Source organism: Bos indicus x Bos taurus, chromosome 25 (assembly GCF_003369695.1).
Source record: "Bos indicus x Bos taurus breed Angus x Brahman F1 hybrid chromosome 25, Bos_hybrid_MaternalHap_v2.0, whole genome shotgun sequence".
Taxonomy (NCBI): Eukaryota; Metazoa; Chordata; class Mammalia; order Artiodactyla; family Bovidae; genus Bos; species Bos indicus x Bos taurus.
In genome coordinates, this window is record NC_040100.1 from 6,455,474 (window position 1) to 6,472,970 (window position 17,497).

Below are 17,497 nucleotides of genomic sequence, written 5' to 3' on the forward strand. Positions count from 1 at the left end.
GGACTCCATCAAGTCTGGAGAGGGAGAGACAGAGGGAGGTGCCAGCAGTTCCCTTGGCTGCTGGCTGAACTCACCTTCTTCCTTCCCTCCCCTCCCAGTCTAAAGACAGAAGAATGGGAGCAGCATTCCTTCCGACAGCCACAAGCCCGTTGGCTCCGGGGCCTGTAGGTACTTGCAAGGCTATTTACCAGAGATCTTCAGGAGCAACCGTCCTTCATCCTCCCCTCCCATCCCTGAAACCTTAGATCCTCAATAGGAGGAGGAGCTCATTTCTAAGGATTTGGTAGTGGAGGGGGTGGGGTGGGAGGGCAGATTTTGGACCTTAGACAGTGAGGGACTACTCCAGAGCCCCGGGACCCATTAAACCTCCGGGCTTCCTGGGACCCAGGCCCACCACGGCTTGCTCCACCCCAGAACAGTTCCTGGCACATAATGGAGAAGTGATGAGAGCCCCAGAACTGAGCCACATGTATTAGTGTTTTGAGTCCCTGCCTGGCTTCAGGCTGAACTCAGGACTCATTCCTGGAGAGGTCACGGCAGTCACACATGCAACACCTGTGTGTAACTTGCATGTAACATGTCCTCTGTGAGCTAGACTCATTCGTTCGATGAAGGAAAGCGACACGACCTTAAACATGACCTTTCTGTCCCTCAGTTTCCCTCTCTAAAAAATAGAAGTGATAATATGTCATCATAACAGCCATTTGTGAGAATTACTTAGAACAAGACATAAAAATAGTCACAGTGGGTGTTTAATAAGGGGTGGGTGGCATTACCAGGGGTGTAAACGTTGGGGTGTGGTGCACAGCTAACAGGCTCAGGGTAGCAGCGCTGCAGGACACAGGGCAGGGCAGCCCGGGGTTGCTCCCGACTTTGGGGAAAGGCCACCCAGTCCCCCGCCAAGGGGCCCAACTTTGCCAGAGCTGCCGGGGGTGGGGAGCGGGCAAGAGGAGTTTGCTGACTTTTTTACTGAATTCGGTGCTTCCAGCAGACCGTTCCTGGGACTCCTCTCCGGCTCCCAGCTTTGCTCACGCCCGCCCGCCGCCTCCTACTCACAGCTAACCTCCGGCTGAGCGAGACGCCGCCTCACAGCCGTCCCTCCCCCGCTCCTCGGGCCTCTGCTGCCCCCTAGGCTCGGTCGCGGTCGCCAACCCTTGCTCCTTCCTCGACCTCCAAGGCCTGGGGACTCTGTGCTTAGTGGTTCAGTCGCGTCCGACTCTCTGCGACCCCATGGAGTTCAGCCCACCAGGCTCCTCTGTCCATGGGGATTCTCCAGGAAAGAGCACTGGAGTGGGTTGCCGTGCCCTCCTCCAGGGGGAATCTTCCCAACCCAGGGATCGAACCCGGGTCTCCCGCATTGCGGGCGGATTCTTTACCGTCTGAGCCACCAAGGAAGCATCCCTGAATTTTGCCGCCTTGCAAAATACGCTGCTTTAACTTGGGGAGCCACCTCTGCGCCCTCGCGTGGCCGGGCAAGAGGGCAAGCTAAGGAGGGAGAGGGGACTTGGGCCTCCACGGCCTCCCCTCGCTCTCGTGGCCTCCCGCGCCTCAACCTCGCGTCAGATCGCCGCGGACTCCTCCCGCCGCTGGTCCCGAGGCGCCAGGTGGACTTCCAGCTTAGCCCTCCGCCCGCGACCCCGCGGGCCCGGGCCGGGCCCTCTCCCAGCGGCGGCCCCACCTCGCCCCCGGGAACCCTGGGAGATGTAGTTTTCGGTAGCTCTTGGCGGGAGCGGGGTCAGGGGGTGGCCGCCGGCCCTGATGCGTGTCCGCGGCTGTCAAGTGCGGGACCCTGACCCTCGCTGTGGCCCGGCCCAGGAAGGCCGGAGAGGCAGAGCAGTGGGCTGGCTGCGGAGGCGGAGATTCCAGCGCGGTCTTGTTCGGCGAGGGGCCTTGGACAAGCCCCGTAGCATCTGCAACAGTCAGTCTTGCAGGATTTCCAGGGAGAGCGCGGGCTCAGCACCCGGTTCCCAGCGTGTGCTCAATGAACCGGTGCCGATACCTGGTACCGTGACAGGCGGGACAGAGTCCCCAAAGGCCTTCAGCCCTGAGAAGCATGTGGACCCAGGGCCAGACCCCCCTCCACCGCCACACCGCGGCCCCCCAGCAGGTCCAGAGATTACTCCCACACGTGTCCAGGCTGGAGCCTCAGGCACCCTCTCATATCCCACCCAGGTTCCCCTCGTGGCCTCTGGCCACCCACAAACACACTACATCTACTCGGAAATATCTGATATTATTTCCCAACATTTTGATAATTCTTTTTACAAACTGAATAAAAGGAATGAAGGGGAGTGTATGTGGGACCCCCCCGGCCAGGCCTTCAGGTCTTGATGAGAGGTGACAGTGTGACAACTTCTCCTCACTCACAATTCCTGGCCTGCTGCTCTAACCTCTCCCATCAACCTTACTTAAGTGTGAGGTGGGGGCTTTCTGAGGATGTGGGGTTCCCCCTAGAGGGGACTCCGGGCATCCTGTTTCAGACCCTGAGCTGGGTCGGGCTGGGGGCCCATGTGGGCCCGGAGGTGGTGCCGGCGTCGTCTCTCCTGCCGGCGGGCCAGCTGCCGCAGCTGCTTCCGGATGGCCCAAAGCACCAGGTACACTTCCCGCAGCATCGCAGCCTCTCGCGACTCCAGGGGGGACCGGGTCTTCATCTGGGAGGCAACTGAGGTAGAACTCACAGATGACTGTGAAAGAGAGAAGATGAGCACAGGTGAACATCGTGGTCTAGGGAGAACCTGCTGGTGAAAACACCTGCAGATAAACAGCAAGGCTTGTTTAATACCATCTCTTCTGTCCGGCAACAACTTGGGTACCGCCTCCTCCAGGAAGCCTTCTGGGGCTGTCTCTACTCTCGGGTTTGCCCTGTTACACCACGTATTATACACGATTTGTTCTGTGGACTCATCTGTTTTCAATACCAGCATGCAAATTCTTGGAAGCCAAGGACCATGTCTGACCTACCTTTGAGTCCCCACTAGAGTTCCAGGGAGAAATGAAGGACAGTCTCCAACCCAAAGCTCTCTCCTGAACTCAGGCCTGTATTTCCCACTGCCTCCTAGACATCTCCCTGAAGATATACTTTGACACCTCAACTTATCCTGTCCCAATGCCCTAAACTCACCACTCTCTTCCCTCAGTCGGCTCTGCTCCCAGTGAATGGCTCCAGCCTGCTTCGACCTCTGTCTGTCCCTCTCCCCTCACCACCACCCAATCAAGCACCTGGCACAACAGTTCTACCTCTTAAATATCCCTCCAACCCATTAGTTTGTTCTACCTGATGCCTCCCTCCCCATCCAGAACATTCTTCCCTGCTGACCCGAACTGCAGCACCTCCAGTGGGTCTTCCTGCCTCTCTGCTCCTGGCCCCTTCTGACCTCCCTCCACAGGGTGCCGGGTGAACTTTTATTTTATTTTTTGACTGCGCTGAGCAGCCTGTGGGATCTTAGTTCCCCAATCAGGGACTGAACCCAGTTTTCAGCAGTGAGAGCTCCGAGTCCTAACCACTGGGCTGCCAGTGAATTCCCAAGGTGAACTTTTAAAAATTATTATTAATGTAGTAATACATTATTCAAAACCAAAATAAACTGACTTGGTAGTGAGCTAGACATTTCCCTTTTTAAAATTAATACTTTGACTTTGAGATCATTGTAGACTCCCATGCACTTGTGAGAAATGAATTCCTTATTCTGTTTACAATAGTAAAATCTTTTGTAAAGATTTTCCCTGGTTTTCCCTCAGTAGTAAAATCTTTCAGATCTCTAGTTCATAGGATATTGACATCAATACAATCCAGGATCTGCATTTTTCTCGTATTTCCCCAGCTCCACTGGCACTCATTTGTGTGTTGTTCTGTGTTGGATTCTACCCAATTTTATATCCTCGGTGCATGTTCATGTATCCAACGACCATAGTGAAGATACAGGAGATTTCCATCCACACAAGGATTCCTCATGTTGCCCTTTTATAACCAATACACCTCCCCCAACTCTCTCTCTGTAGCACAGCCCCTGGAAACCACTAAACCACTAATCGGGTCACCATTTGTCTAATTCTGTTATGTCTGGAATGGTATATAATGTAAGTGGAATCATAGTATATATATATAAGCTTTTGGATTTGTTTTCACTCAGCATAATTCCCTTGAGAGCCATCCAAGCTGTATGTATCAATATTGTTCCTTTTCATGGCTGAGCAGCATTCCAGAGTATGGATATAGCGAAGTTTAACCACTCATTCTTTGAAGGACATGTGGGTTGTTTGGGGCTATTATGAATCAAGCTGCTATGAACATCATGTACAGATTTTTGTGTGAACATAAATTTTCGTTTATCTGGGATAAATGCCCAAGAGTACAGTCACCAGGCCATACGATAATTGCATGTTTAGTCTGATAAGAAGTGACCAAACTGTTTTTCCGGTGTGGCCACACCATTTTACATTCCCACCGGCATGAATGAGCAAGGGGGACCTGGGAGGGGAAGGAGGGGCTGCTGGGGACAAAGGGGACATAGTGCTGACCTTCCAGCTGCACATCTGCCAGCCAGACTGCAGGGCGGAGGCCATGAGCATGGAGACGGACTTGACGGCTGCCTGGGGCAGCTTCAACAGTGATCTCCGACGGCGACCCGCCTCCACCGCAGCCCCATCCATGGTGGTCTTGGCTAACAGGCAGGGGTCAACCACCTTGGGGGACACATCCATCTTGGAGACCTTAGCCTCCTTGGGGGGTTCAACCAACTTGAAAGTCTCAGACACCTTGAAAGCCTTCTCCGCCTTCAACTCATTTTTCTTGGAGTCAGTATGATCCATGATGACTGACTTAGCTTTGTGTTTCCAGAAGAAAACCTACGAACCAAGACAGGGAGAGGAGGGACAGAAGAGAGGAGGCAGAGCAAGAGAAAACTGTCAGGAGAAGGGAAGGCCCAGAGGAGAAGGGGCAGCTGTGTCCTGGCCTCCCTGCCAGCTATCCCATCCCTCACCTCCTCCCTCCCCGGCTTGTCTGGCCACCGGAGGCCAGGAGGGGCAGGAGGCCAGGTGAGGGAGTGGGGGGTTTCTGTGACCTGGAGGTCACTGACCAGCATCCCCCACCCCAGCATGTCGGGAGAAAGGGGCTCTGAAACTTACCCAGCGGCTAATCTTTTGCCAAATCCATCGGAAGAACTTAATAACCACCGCCATTTCTCCCGCTTACACGAGCCCCAAGAAGGGGGCAGAAATAGCATTTAGTTCAGTGGGGACGGGGAGGGGAGAGGCTGCAGGCCAGTGGCCGCCACCTAAGGGGTCTCTGGGGAACTTCAGGCACAGCAGTGAAGAAAGAAATAGGAATCCAGGAGGAAAGATCCCCACAGTGAGTAATCCTAGGCCCTTCCTCCCCTCCCTGAGACAGGGAGAGGAGACAATAGTGGATGAGAACCCAGAGGGCGAGAGAATTCTAGACCATTGTGAGAGTCTGCCTGGCCCTGACCCCAACCCCCGAGGCCCTTCCAGGACCCCCAGAGCCAATCCCTGTGCCCTCGACCCTCTTTCCCCCAAATCCAAGGAAGGGAAACTCACAGTTAGTGAACACATCCCTGGAGCTCCTAGGGCATTTCCCATGTATGAGCCATGTAACCCCTCCCAGCTGCCCTTCAGGTAGGCATTCTTGTCAGGGCCATTTCACCCAGGAGGAAGCTGAGATTCGGGGAAACCGGGAGAGCCTGCCGAAGTCGTAAATCTAGGGAGCCACAGGGCAGGGAGTCCAAACCCCAAGTCAGCCCCCAGGATCCCGCGCTCGGTAGGTCCCCCCGAGTTCAGGCCGGGGCCCTCCCGAGTGGCGGCTGCTGCTTCCCTGCCTCTCCACTAGATGGGGTCCTTCTCCCCACCTGCCTCTTCCGCCTAGGACTGAAGCTGAGGCTGTCAGGGAGGGGCCTGCTCACCCGCAGGGCCCTAGCGTCAGCCAGCTTGGGGTGGAGGCCACGGAGACTGGCCAGGCCTGGCGAGGGCATAGTGTGCCCGGGGAGCCTGGCCCACACCCAGCGTTGAGACAAGGGGCCCATTCAGGGCCCCCCGCCCCGCCCCCAACCAGCCACCCGGATCCAGCCCGCAGAGGGGACACGCTGGGAAGCTGGGGGGGGAGGATCCTGCACAATCACCAAAGGCCCCATTGTTCCCCTGTCCCCCACCAGCACGTGGGCCGACGCGCCCCCCTTCCCCACTCCCTCTGCCTTGCCTGGCCTGCCCCTTCCCAGGACCCAGGCCGTGGGCTCCCTTTTCCTCCCACATCTCCACGCTGAGCCACCTTTCCCCTCCCCGGCCCGGCAAGAGCTTCAGAGGAGCCCACAGCCTGTTTTTCTCCCACAAGTGGAAACTGGTGGTGCTGGTCCCTATCTGGGCGCAAGCAACACGATGCCAACCTCCAGATTCAAGTTTCTTCAGATTTTTTAATTATAATTATTATTTCAATAACAACCTGAATCCCAGAACTTCCAGATACACTGTCCGTCCTCCCTCTCCTGGCAGAGGAGAGGGGGGGGGCACGCTCCAGGGAACAAGGTGGGGACGGCTGCCAGGGAGCCTCCAACTCCCCCAAGCCATCTATCGCCGGGGGTCCCGGAACACTGACAGCTGGGAAGGGAGGAGGGGGCTCCGCCCAATGTCCCATCCCGATGCCCTCCCTCCTCCGTCAATGTGCAGGGATGCCCCAGCCCAGTCCCTGGGCATTGCAGGGACATCAAGGAAGGGTGGGGCTAGGCCCCTTCTCAGCCTTCGACTCCCATCCCCGGGGATCAGGGGGCATTAAAGCTGCATAGGAAGAGGGGGCAGGCAGCTGGCACAAGGCCTAGCAGCTGTGGTGGCCCCCCAAAGGCACATTGTGAGGGAAGGGAGGCTCAGACTGAGGGCCCGTTGGGCGCTGGGGGTCCAAGCCGGGGGACCCCCGAGGAAGGCAGCTGCGCCAGCTGCTCGGGGCTGGCCAGGGCACGCAGCAGTCCGTTCTCCTGCTCCAGCGCCGCGTTCCGCTCCGCCAGGTCTCGGATCTGCTCCTTCAGCACCTCCACCTCCTCCCGGACCGCAAACATGAGGTGGGACTTCACCAAGTCCTGGGGGGTCCAGGGACAGGCAAAGAAATGTCAGGGGTCCCAGGCCACCACCCCACCCCCAGCCCCTGCCCGGTGCCTTGAGGAGGTGGGTGTTAAGAGATGCCCCTGCTCCCAGATGACGAGGGAGTGCTGGGGAAGAAGAAGTCAGCCAGGGAAGGGGCAGGGTGTGGGGGACGGGGGTGGGTAAGGACGCTGGACAGAGGCAAGGTCAGGGCTCAAAGACAGAGATGGGGGCCTGAAGCAGGCTAGGAACCAATGTAGTTGAAGGTTCAGGTGGAGACAAGAAGGGGTGGAGGATCCAAGGGAACCCAGCAGGGAGCAGGTTGAGCAGCTGGGAGTCAGTATATCCCTAATAACGGAGGGGATGGAGCTTCGGGGCTGGGGCCTGGGCATCAGCACGCGGACCGGGACCTGCTGGGATCAAGATGGTTTCTCTTACCATGGCTTGTTCGATCTTGTTGTCAATGCCAACCAGGCTTCCGGAGCCACTGGAGAGACACAGGGAGATGAGAGGTGAGAAGAAAGGGGTGCCAGGCCAGGTGTCTGGACAGCCCAGCCCACTGCCTTCCAGGTGCTTCCTCGGCGTGGGCTCTGGCCTTCTCCACAAGCCCCATTCGCCGCAGCCTCCCACCCAGACCCCTGCCTGTACCTGTGACAGTAGAGAATCAGGGACAGGAGGGTTTTGTCCATCCCCCGGCGGGGTGAGGGCCGCTGCCCGGGCCCCCCTAGGCCCCGGTGGGGTGGGGGTCCAGATGCCCCTCGGATGGGGGATGCTCCCCGAGGCGAGCAAGGAGAAGAGACACAGCCCCTTTTCCGGGGAGGTGCTGGAGCCATCCCCACCACTCGGGTCTCATAGGAGGATACCAGGGACTTGACAGACACCCCTGGCTGGGCCATGCCCGAGGGGAAAGGGTCCTCAGGCCTCCCCAGAGGGAGAGGGCTGCAGCAGAAGGACCGCCTGGGGGGCTCAAAGCCCCCGGGCAGAGCAGAGTCTGGCTGGTGCCAGGCAGGCAGAAGGGAGACAGTGCCTAGGGGGTGCTGGCGTGAAAGATATACACCATCCCCCAGGGCAAAGCCTGGCTGCTATTGGCTCCTCAGGGACACGGGGACCCCCTCCCGCCCGCTCCATGGTGGGCGGGAATTCCCAGACACGGTCAGCGCCAGTGTCCCCTTCTCACCCTGGCACCAATCCCAGCACGGAGGGGAGGGGGCCAGCTGAGGACAGTCAGCTGGTGGGCCGAGTCGGGGGAGGGGCTGCGTGGCCAGAAGCCTGGGTCAGGGAGGGCTGTGAAGGGCGTGAAGGGGAAGCCTGGCCCTGGGAGGCCTCTTCCCACCTCTGACCCCATCCTGCCCCCTCCGGGTGAACACTGGCCTCCCTCAAGGCCTCAGCTGCTCTCGGCTGGGAGGTGAGAAAGAGAGTGGAGGTGATGGGGTGGGGGGGCGTCTCTGATGTGCATGTGGTCTCCCTTGGACTAGAAGCATCTCCCTGAAGCACGAAGGCCACATCAGGGGTGGCCCCTGGGGCCCAGCCAGAGGGTGCCCCACAACTCCTACTGTGAGGGTGAGGAGGAATGGGAAAGGTTACCACAGCAACAGAAAAAGCCTGAAAGACAAGTACCAGCCTATGGACCTGGAACCCGGGTCTGGTATCTGGGATCTCGGAGGGAGCGAGAACTTAAGAAGAGGTGGGAAGGGGAGGCTGGAGGTGGGACCCTGGGGAAGAGGTGCAGGTGCTTTGAAGATTCCTGGGAGCTGATGGCAGGGAGGGGAGAGCAGGTCTGGCTGCAGTTTACTAAGTGGCCACCAGAGGTCGACTCAAGCCTGGCTCAATGGTCCCCAGGGCCAAGCTCTGGGTTCCAGAATCTGGCTCTCCCCCAAGCTGGTCTCTCCATGGCCCAGGGCCTGCACTGTCCTTTGCGCCCTGTCCTCTCCTCGAAGGCTCCCTCTCCTCACCCCGTGGCTCACCACCCACCCTGTCAGCTTCTGCCTCAGCTGCCTCAGCCCTCCACCCATACCCACCTCCCACTCCAGTACCGCAGGAGCCCCGATCCTGACCTCTGGCCCCCAGCTTCGCCCCTCTCAGGGAAAGGTGGCCCCAATACCCCCATATGCTGAATGCCTCACCCTTGTGCTCCCTTGTCAAGCCCTCTCTCCTGGTTGTCAGTTCCAACTTGCTTCCCCGTGGGGGGAATTAGCACTCAACCCAAGGTGACCCTTGCATGGGGCCCTGCAGCCAGGAAGAGAGCACGAGGGCACTGGGAATTTTCCATTTCCCATCCAAGGTCTGGGTGCGGAAGCCGCTGACAGGTGGAGTAACCAACAGGGTGACCAGGCCTGCGAGGGCAGGATAGGGTGAGGTAGGGGAAGGACATCTGGGACACTCGGGGTTGGCGGGGAGAGGACAAGATTAAGAGCAGAGGAAGGGCCAGCCGGCTGGAGCATCTAAGCAGTTTTCAAGGTGTTTCAAACCAAGACACCTGGGTGGAGACTGAGCCATCAAAGAACCCCCACCCTCAGCAGTACACAGAGACCAAAGAGGGGCAGATCCGCAGGAGTAGAAACACTGGCCTTGCCTGGCGGACGCTCAGTAAAGATGCCAAGTAAGTTGTTCCTTCTTGCCAGAAATAAAGGAAAAATACAACAATAAACATTTGTTGGCTGATAGATGATTATCTCCTGTTTGTTTGTCTAGCGCTGGAGAGGTTTTGACAGCACTTTCCACTGGCACTTTCTAACATTAGCATTTCAAGGGACCAGGACTCTGGCAACCCAAGTCCTCCCTTTGAGAACCCCCGAGTGAGGGACCGCTGGCACTGTGCTGGAATTCCTGATCAGGGTCTGGAGTGGGAGGCTTGAAGTTGACTGGATGGGATCAGCCTTCACCACAAGCCCCCAAAGCAACTTTGTGTGAGTCAGAATAAAATCCTTCAAAACACTTATTGCCATCTTCTTGAAAACTGTCATGACTTCAAGTGTGAGTGGTGCCCCCTGGAGTTGTGCAATACATAACAGGGGACTCTGGCCCTGCAGGACTCAGGTCCTGGGACAAAGATAGCAGTAGAGGCTAGTCCTTCTTTTTGAAGGTCAAACAAACAGCCTCAAAATGAGGATCGGAGGAAGCAACTGGACACCTAGGAGAGTGGGGGGGTTTCTGATGCTGAGGACAAGGGCCAGCCCTGCTTCCTCACCGTGTTTTGAGGAGCCCCCAGGGGCTGGGCCAGAGGCCAACCAAGTGGCATCCGGCTGCCCTGTCTACACTCCCTCCCAGATCTGTGGTGCCCCTGGGGTGGGGCCAGGCCAGGGAGCGGAGGATGGCTCCTCGCCTGGATTGGGAGAGCTGTCTCTGCCTCTATCCTGGAGAGAAAGGGCATCCCAGAGATGGCTGTCTCTGCCTCTCCTCTTGGGACACAGGCATTTCAGTAGGAGAGTGGACAGAAAGTGGCTTTGGGGGCCGACCCAGGCTCCAACAGCAGGCCTGCCACTTACTAGCGGGGTGACTTTGGACAAGTTTCTAAAACCTCCGTCCTCGGAGTCTCAGTTTTCTTCATCTAGCAAGAGGGATCATGGAGTTGCTCTTAGAATTATGTGAGGTAAGAAGTAGCATCTGACCCCAAGGAAGCACTAGATAAACAAATGCACCATTTATTTCCTGAGTTCCTAGAATTTATTCCTTGTAATACCCGGATCCCCCATGCTGGCCATCTACCCAACTATCCACCTATCCCCTCATCCATCCATCCATCCATTTATTCAAGTACTTTTCAGCCTCCAGGCCCTGTTGGGGCAGGAAGGTTCTTGCAACCCAGGAGCATGTGAATAGTTTGATTTCACCATGCACCCTCTGTTCTCCCATCCCCAGATTTCTAGAATGGTCAGGCACCCCCAACTCCCCACCTGGGATTCAGACACTTACTATGCCAGCCCACTCTCCCTAATCAAAAGGGAGGCCCCATGTCACTCATACACCCTGTTCTGCCCGCTCCAGGCACACCAGAGAAATGAGGTGGGGGCTACACACCCAATTCCAGGGGGCCAAGGAGGTAGTCCAACCCAAACCCGCTGGCCCAGCAGGGTGGAGCAGGAGGGGCTGGGCTGGGCCTGAGCCCCAGAGGCTTGGAGCTCAGCAGGGTAAAGTGGAGGCTGGGAGGCAGACCGGTCAGACTGGGGTGTTTGAGGGGGTGGGACAGTGGGAGGAAGGGAGGGAGGAAGAGCCCAAAAGAATAGAGCTCAGGAGGCTTCTGGAAGCAGAACTTGCTAAGAGAAAGTAGGAGGCTGGCCTCTGAAATCAACAGAGGTGGAGGAGGGAAGGGAGCCCTCCGTGCCAGCAAACCTCCCAAGTGGGAGTGGGAGGGGGAGCGGGTGGGAAGCGCTGAGAATAGCAGCCATGAGGGCAGGTGACTCTCCTGGCCGACCTCGCACCTCACTCATTCCCTAGAGGAGGGTACCCAGAGGTGGCCCGACCCACCCCTGCTCTGTCCCCCATTCTCCCGTCAGCCCTCCGTCCCACTGGCTATCACCCCTTCTCTTTCCTCTCTGCCCTACCTCAAACACTCAGTCCCTGATTCAAGGAGGGGGGGCACCACTTGAGTGCAAGTCAGGAAGGACAGACTCCCCTCTGGAACAAGTCCCCTGGCACCCACAATGCCCTGCCCCTTGGTGGCCTCCAAACAGGAAGTCCCTCCCCGTAAGGGCTTCAAACAGGAAGTCCCACTCCTCCTCCAAAATCAAAGTGGCGACTCCCTGGCCCCTTTCCTGGGCTCCTGTCAGTCCACAGCCAGAAGGCAGTCGCTTGACCATCCGACTAGCCATTTTGTCCCTCCCCTTTTGGTTTGCTGACATTTCTATGTTGAAACCTGGCCCTCAGAACAGGAAGTTCTGCCCACCGTGCCATGAACGGGACACTCTCTCCTGAAGGGCAAACCCCAGCAGATCCTGCTCTCCTGTGCCTTCCCTGTGACCAACAGCCAGCCTCTCCACAGCTCGGGCTTGGCCTTGGCCTCTGGGAAGGGCTCAGAGTCCAGGGTGACCCTAGTGCAGAGAAGAGAAACTTAGGGACCTGCTTTCTTGGTACCAGAGGTCCTGGGGCCCTGAAGTAGTCTGCATGGAGTCCGAGGATGTCACCTCTACGGTCAGGAGTCCCACTGCCCTTGGGAGGGAGGGGGGGAATGGGGAGGAGACCAACTCCCCATTCTGGTCTCCTGCACAGTTGCCAGTAAATTCTTAGGGTTGGCCAGATGATCGCTAAATCTGCAAGAGCTCTGGAATTTGACAACAATGACTCCCTTCAAACTCAAAAAAAAAGTCTACAATTTGACAGTCTTAAGCCAGGGAGTCCCACCCAGCTCTCTCCACAGAGAGGGGAGTAGGTCTCAAATCAGCTTTGCCCAGTGTCATGCCCAGGCCGGGCTTCTCTGTTTAAGAAGCCCTCTCCAAGTTCAAGCTGGGGGGAAGGACACCTACCAGGCAGTTTCCCCGCGGTTATCCCAGGTGCTGGGTGTGGGGGGAGCCGGAGACCACCTACCTATCATCATCGCTGTCCAGGTGGCCACTGATGGCCAGCATGGAGCGGGCGAAGTTGAGGCTCTGGGCAGCCACTGTTCCAAAGGGGTCTGGAGACTTGTGAACCAGACTGGCATCGGGGAAGAAGTAGAGGGCTGGGGAGCTGGGGCGAGAGTCGACTGGGGGCACCTGGAGACAGACAGGTAGGAACCGTCACATTGAGCAAGAGAAAGGATCCAGCCACCTTACAACTTGCCTAGTGGTCTTCCTCCCGCCCCAGCTCTCCCCACACACCCTCTCTGTCTTCTGAGGACACAGGAGTCCTTCCCCCACAGACCTCCTTTCCCCTGGCTCTGGGGAAAGCACTGGGTAGGCACTAGAGGCAAGGGAAACAGGGACCATCCTGAGGACTGGGTTCACTGGCTTCCAAAAAGTGGCTCATGGGGTATCACAGAGGGGCTCTGGTCTGCCCTCCAGTACCCTTCCCCCACCTAAGCCAGGACCCCTAATCAGAGGCTAGTCAGAGAGTGTGCCTTCTGTCACCTGACTTCTTAAGGCGACTCAAACGTCACTTCCTCAGAGGGGCATTTCTGCATCCTTTGACTCGTGAGTTCCACTAAACTGTTCTTTTTTTTTTTTTTTATAGTCCCTACTATTATCTGAAATAAAATTATTTTTGCCTCTCTGCTGCTGGAAGGTAAGCTCCAGAGGGCAGAGCTTATAGTTTGTTCAATAGCTATTTGTAGAATGAATGAATCCTCAGAAACTGGTCCTCCGCCTCCTCCCTGCTCACCCCTCCTCCGCCCATTTTAGTCTCTCCTCTCAAACTTCTAGGGACTCAGGTGAAGTTCTGCTCCTGAGCTCGGGGGCTGGTGGGGGGAGAAGTTGCGGAGACGGATGGAGGTGGAGCCTGGGCGTGGACCCACACAGCCCAACAGGCGCTAGAGGTGGCTGCAAAAGGGCGGGGGCCACAGGAACAAGACGCCTCTGTGAGGCCCCAGGAGGCCCCAGCTTCTCGGAAAAGTCAAGAACAGAGAGTCCAAGGTGGTTGGCCGCACTAAACAGAGGAAGGGGGCCCGGGTGGTGCCCCCGGCCCTCCTTCAGGCCCCTGTTAGAAGCAACCCAGGGAGAAGAGGCCTGGGGGAGTGGAGATGGAGAGAGACTTGGGGGCAGGGAAACAGCAACATGGATACCTACATGCAGGAAGAGATCAGGGCACGGGGGAAGGAAAGGGAGCTGGGGGCACAGAGGGGAGAGGGACAGGCCCAGGGGACGCTCAGGCAGGGCTCAAGGATAGAGAGCCGAGGCTAGGGGCAAAGGGGGCTTGCTTTGGAAGCGTGTGGGGAGAGGGACCAGTAAAGGACACACATCTTCTCCCCTGGGGTAGGAACTGAATGAAAGAACTCAAGAAAAGTGGGGGGGCGGCATGAGAGATGTGAGTTTGAGGCCAGGAGGGGGTGGGGGAGCCGGTCCTGACTGGTCCTGACAAGGCCCAGACACACAGTCGCAGGTTATTTTTACACTGTGGTTTGTGCCCAAGGCCAGGAAGGGGAAAAGTTCTCATCCTCACACTCCCTGCCTTGCGTCCAAGGTGTTATTTTCTCCTTCAGGACAGATGCATCCAACAGCCCCCCCACCCCGGCTGCCCACCCCCTCCACCCCCAAGGACCCAGGCATCCTGCCTCCCAGCCCAGACTTGTTCCTCTTCTGGAGGCAGCAAGCAGAATGAGCAAAGGATTGAGCCCTTTCTTGGCCGCCTCCCACCTCTCTCCAGCTCCACGGTGGCCACCCCCAGTGATTGATCTTGGAGAGGCTCAGACAACTGGAGGTAGAAAGGATAAACCAGCCCAAGTTCCACCCTTGTAACAGGTTCCCTCACCCTCACCCAATTCTTCAATGTCTTGGGACAAAGCTAGAGATGGGGCTGGGAGGGTGGCTAGTGAAAAGAAAGAAGATCCCCTTCCCCAACTGGAGAGGGGACTGCAGAGGAGAGATTTACAGCAGAGCGCCTACTTTTTCTCTTGTCCCCCAACCTCAGCAGCTTCCAGAGGCCCAACTACCCCAGCACTGCCTGGGGTCTCCACCCTCAAAGCCTGAAGAAGTGAGACCAAGACAGAAGGTGAAGGCCAAAGTGAGGAGGCCACATCTCCACGACAGACGGAACTGGGCTACGTGGAGATGGACACTCAGGTCAAAGGCAACACACGGAAGGCCAAAGAGAAAGAAACGACAGAAAGTGGGGAAGAGGGAGCCTAAGAGAGAAAACAGGGCCACGTAAGGAGCAGGAATGGGCTTCCGAGTGAGATGGCAGGAAGAAAAAAGACGGGCAGTCTGATCTGACAGGGACTGGGAAGCAGACAGAGGTCAGTATAGAAGGTCAGTATAGAAGTGGGGGCCAAGCACCGCCCCTTGGGTGTCTGCCCAAACCCTGGAACCCAGCTCTTACCTGTCCCATCTCCTCTGGAGCAACCAACTCCATTCTCAGCCGCAGGGCTCCATCCTTCACACGGGACAGTGGAGGGGTCCCCGCCGCCGCCGCCGCTGCTGCTGCCGCAGAACCTCCTGCCTCTGCTTCTACCCTCAAGGTGGGCAGGGGCGTGGCAGCCCGGGAAGGGCCCGCGCTATCCGCGGTCCCGGGCTCTGGGGGGCGCTGCTGGGGTGGGGAGGCCGACAGTGGGGGTGTCTCCACCTTGGCCTTGCCGGGCACTGCCAGCTGGCCCAGTCCCCCGGTGAAGGAGCGGGCCTGAGGTCCAGGGGAGGTGGGGGGCGGGCGGAGCCAGGAGGTGGGGACCTGAGACAGGCCTGGCTGTGGGGTAGGGGCGCCCAGGCCCAAGCTGGCCAGCTCCAACCTGGAATCCAAAGATCTGCCCCCGTTGCCCCCTGAGGCCCCTCGAATACCCTCCAGGAGCCGGCTGAAACTAGGGGGCTCCAGGTCTCTCTCGTAAACATCCACACATGTCCAACGGCCTCGGCGATAAGGCTCTCCCAGGCCTTGGGGCAGCTTCACCACCCGGAAACGGGAGGCGGGGGCCCCAGGCGGCGGGGAGCCGTTCCGGGGGGTGCTCTTGCCCCCTGGCTCGGGGTTGGGCTCCCCATTGGGCAGGCGGGGTGGGGGCCCGGTGGGGGCTGGGGCTGATGGCCCGGTTGGGGCCGGCGGCCCAGGGGGGGCCGGCAGGGCAGGGGCATCTGAACCCCCTGGGCTCCCCGGGCCCTCGTAGTCCAAGGTGACGCTGGTGATTTGGAAACTACTCTTCTTCTTGCCCCCACTCATGGTGTCTGGGGCTCAGGACTGGGCCAAGGTGGGCAGGGGGTTGGTGGTGGCTCTTCAAGGGGCTCAGGCACCCCTGGAGCAGGGGGGCCACATGGCGGGGACATCAGGGCCCCTGCGAATGTCTGGGTCCGACATGGCAGGAGGGCCTTCCGGGAACTGGGGGGTGCCTGGCTGGTGAAGGGAGAACAGGGCAGGGGAGGCTGCGGGAGTGGGGGGGCAGGGGCAGGTTTTTCCTGCTGCTGTCGTTGCTGAACTCCAGAGCTGAGTTTGCAAACTAGAAAGAGAAGGAGAGAGAGAGAGAGAGAGAGAGTGTGTGTGTGTGTGTGTGTGTGAGAAAGCAGTGGGCAGGCCACCTCTGGGGCTTCCTCTCTGGGGAGCAGAATGGGGGAGGAAGGGGAAACCGCCAGACACCCAAAGACAAAGACAGAAATGACAGAGACCTGAGCAGAGGGAACAGAAATGACAGAGAACCCGAGCAGATCCGGGCGGGAGCAGAGAGCAGGAAGAGGCAGCTCAGACCCAAAGTTGGGCATTTCTCCCTGGGATTCAAACTCGTGCGAACCCAAGTCGTTGCAAGAGCAAGGGCTCCCAGGTCTGGGTGAACAGGGGTGAAGCTGCTCCTCAGCCCAGCCAGGCCTCGGGGGGGCCTGTGCTGGGCCTCCGAGCGCTCCCCCAGCACCACCCCCCAACCCCCCGCACCCCAGCTCTCCTATCCCCCGGGAAGGCTCTGCCCCGGTGCCCCTCCCAGCCTAGAGCCCTACCTCTCGACGGCGGCCACCGAGCTGGGCCGGGGGTTCCGGCCGCCTAACGTGTGGGACTGTCCCTTCCCCAGGGCCTCCTTGGCCCCAGCAGCGCGGGGTGGGGGTGGGGGGGGCGCGCAGGCAGCGATTAGAGGCTGTCGGGTTCTCTTCGGGGGCCGCACCTCGCCCCGCAAGGCATCTCCGTGGAAAGTTTGCTGTCCAGAAAAGAAGGAACTCCCGCCTCCTTGGCGGAGCTCAGGCGCGGCCTCTGAGGTCCCCAGGCTCGGCCGACTGAAGCGAGAGGGGGGCGGCTCAGCCCCCTCCCCCCGATCCCGCAGGTGCTGCCGCCTCGGTGGTCGTCGCGGCGACGAGCCCTCTCAAGTCTCCTCCCGCGTGGCACCGATGGGTCTCTCTCCGCTCCTCTCGGTCTTTTTCTTTCTGGGCTGTTGACAACCCCCACACCAGGAAGTCCTGCCTCCTCGGGCCTGCTGACTGCTCCTCTCCTCCTCCTCTTTCCCCTCTTCCTCCCCTTCCTCCGCCCTCTCTCGCTCCTGGGGCTCCCGGCCAGCTGGCCCGGGGCCAGGTCTGCCACCGCCACTGCTGGTGCAGTTGCCGCTGCCGCTGCTGCTGCTGCTGCGGGGGCCCCGGGACAGGCTGCCTTAACCCCACACCTGCTGGGCCGCAGCCCAGCGCTTCCTCGGAGGGAGGGGCCGCGGAGGGCGGAGAGAAAGGGGGAGGAGTCTGCGGGGAGGCCAGGGATTCCCTTACTCGTAGGCACTTGCTGCCATTGGCCTACGGACGCGCGGAGGAGTGGGGAGGAACTCAACCAGGGTTCCGCCGGGTGCCTGCCACCCCATCAGCGCCCAGTAAATGGTTCTGGTGCTGCTGCAGCTGCTATTGTCGTATCTTCG

The 17,497-nt window shown here is 58.9% G+C and overlaps 2 protein-coding genes across 3 annotated transcripts; both read right to left on the reverse strand.

The window, feature by feature from the left end:
• Positions 1–2,214: 2,214 nt before the first annotated feature.
• On the reverse strand, positions 2,215–5,882 carry C25H7orf61 (chromosome 25 C7orf61 homolog). 2 transcript variants are annotated; one of them, XM_027528279.1, is made up of 3 exons: positions 5,554–5,882; positions 4,519–4,845; positions 2,215–2,684 (listed from the first exon to the last, which is right to left on the reverse strand). In XM_027528279.1, exons 1-3 carry the CDS (start codon positions 5,593–5,595, stop codon positions 2,451–2,453), a joined length of 603 nt encoding a protein of 200 aa, XP_027384080.1. In that variant the 5' UTR covers positions 5,596–5,882; the 3' UTR covers positions 2,215–2,450. The 2 variants fall into 2 exon arrangements, with proteins under 2 accessions (XP_027384080.1, XP_027384079.1); XM_027528278.1 differs by lacking the exon at positions 5,554–5,882 and adding an exon at positions 5,125–5,540.
• Positions 5,883–6,399: 517 nt separating this feature from the next.
• Positions 6,400–17,293, reverse strand: TSC22D4 (TSC22 domain family member 4). Its single transcript, XM_027528277.1, has 5 exons — positions 16,608–17,293; positions 15,022–16,120; positions 12,598–12,764; positions 7,516–7,564; positions 6,400–7,076 (listed from the first exon to the last, which is right to left on the reverse strand). The coding sequence occupies exons 2-5, from the start codon at positions 15,844–15,846 to the stop codon at positions 6,867–6,869; spliced, it is 1,251 nt and encodes a 416-aa protein (XP_027384078.1). The 5' UTR covers positions 15,847–16,120; positions 16,608–17,293; the 3' UTR covers positions 6,400–6,866.
• Between the last annotated feature and the right edge of the window lie 204 nt (positions 17,294–17,497).

What these genes read in the sequence shown, in the direction of transcription:
- TSC22D4 (XM_027528277.1), bottom strand. Translation starts at nt 15,846, where the DNA reads ATGAGTGGGGGCAAGAAGAAGAGTAGTTTCCAAATCACCAGCGTCACC. An exon ending in CTCCAGAGGAGATGGGACAG is followed by an intron (nt 12,765 to 15,021) that starts GTAAGAGCTGGG and finishes GTCTGTCTCCAG; the next exon opens with GTGCCCCCAGTCGACTCTCG. An exon ending in CTGGACAGCGATGATGATAG is followed by an intron (nt 7,565 to 12,597) that starts GTAGGTGGTCTC and finishes GTGTCTCTCCAG; the next exon opens with TGGCTCCGGAAGCCTGGTTG.
- C25H7orf61 (XM_027528278.1), bottom strand. Translation starts at nt 5,178, where the DNA reads ATGGCGGTGGTTATTAAGTTCTTCCGATGGATTTGGCAAAAGATTAGC. An exon ending in GGCAAAAGATTAGCCGCTGG is followed by an intron (nt 4,846 to 5,124) that starts GTAAGTTTCAGA and finishes CTTGGTTCGTAG; the next exon opens with GTTTTCTTCTGGAAACACAA. An exon ending in GGCAGATGTGCAGCTGGAAG is followed by an intron (nt 2,685 to 4,518) that starts GTCAGCACTATG and finishes TCTCTTTCACAG; the next exon opens with TCATCTGTGAGTTCTACCTC.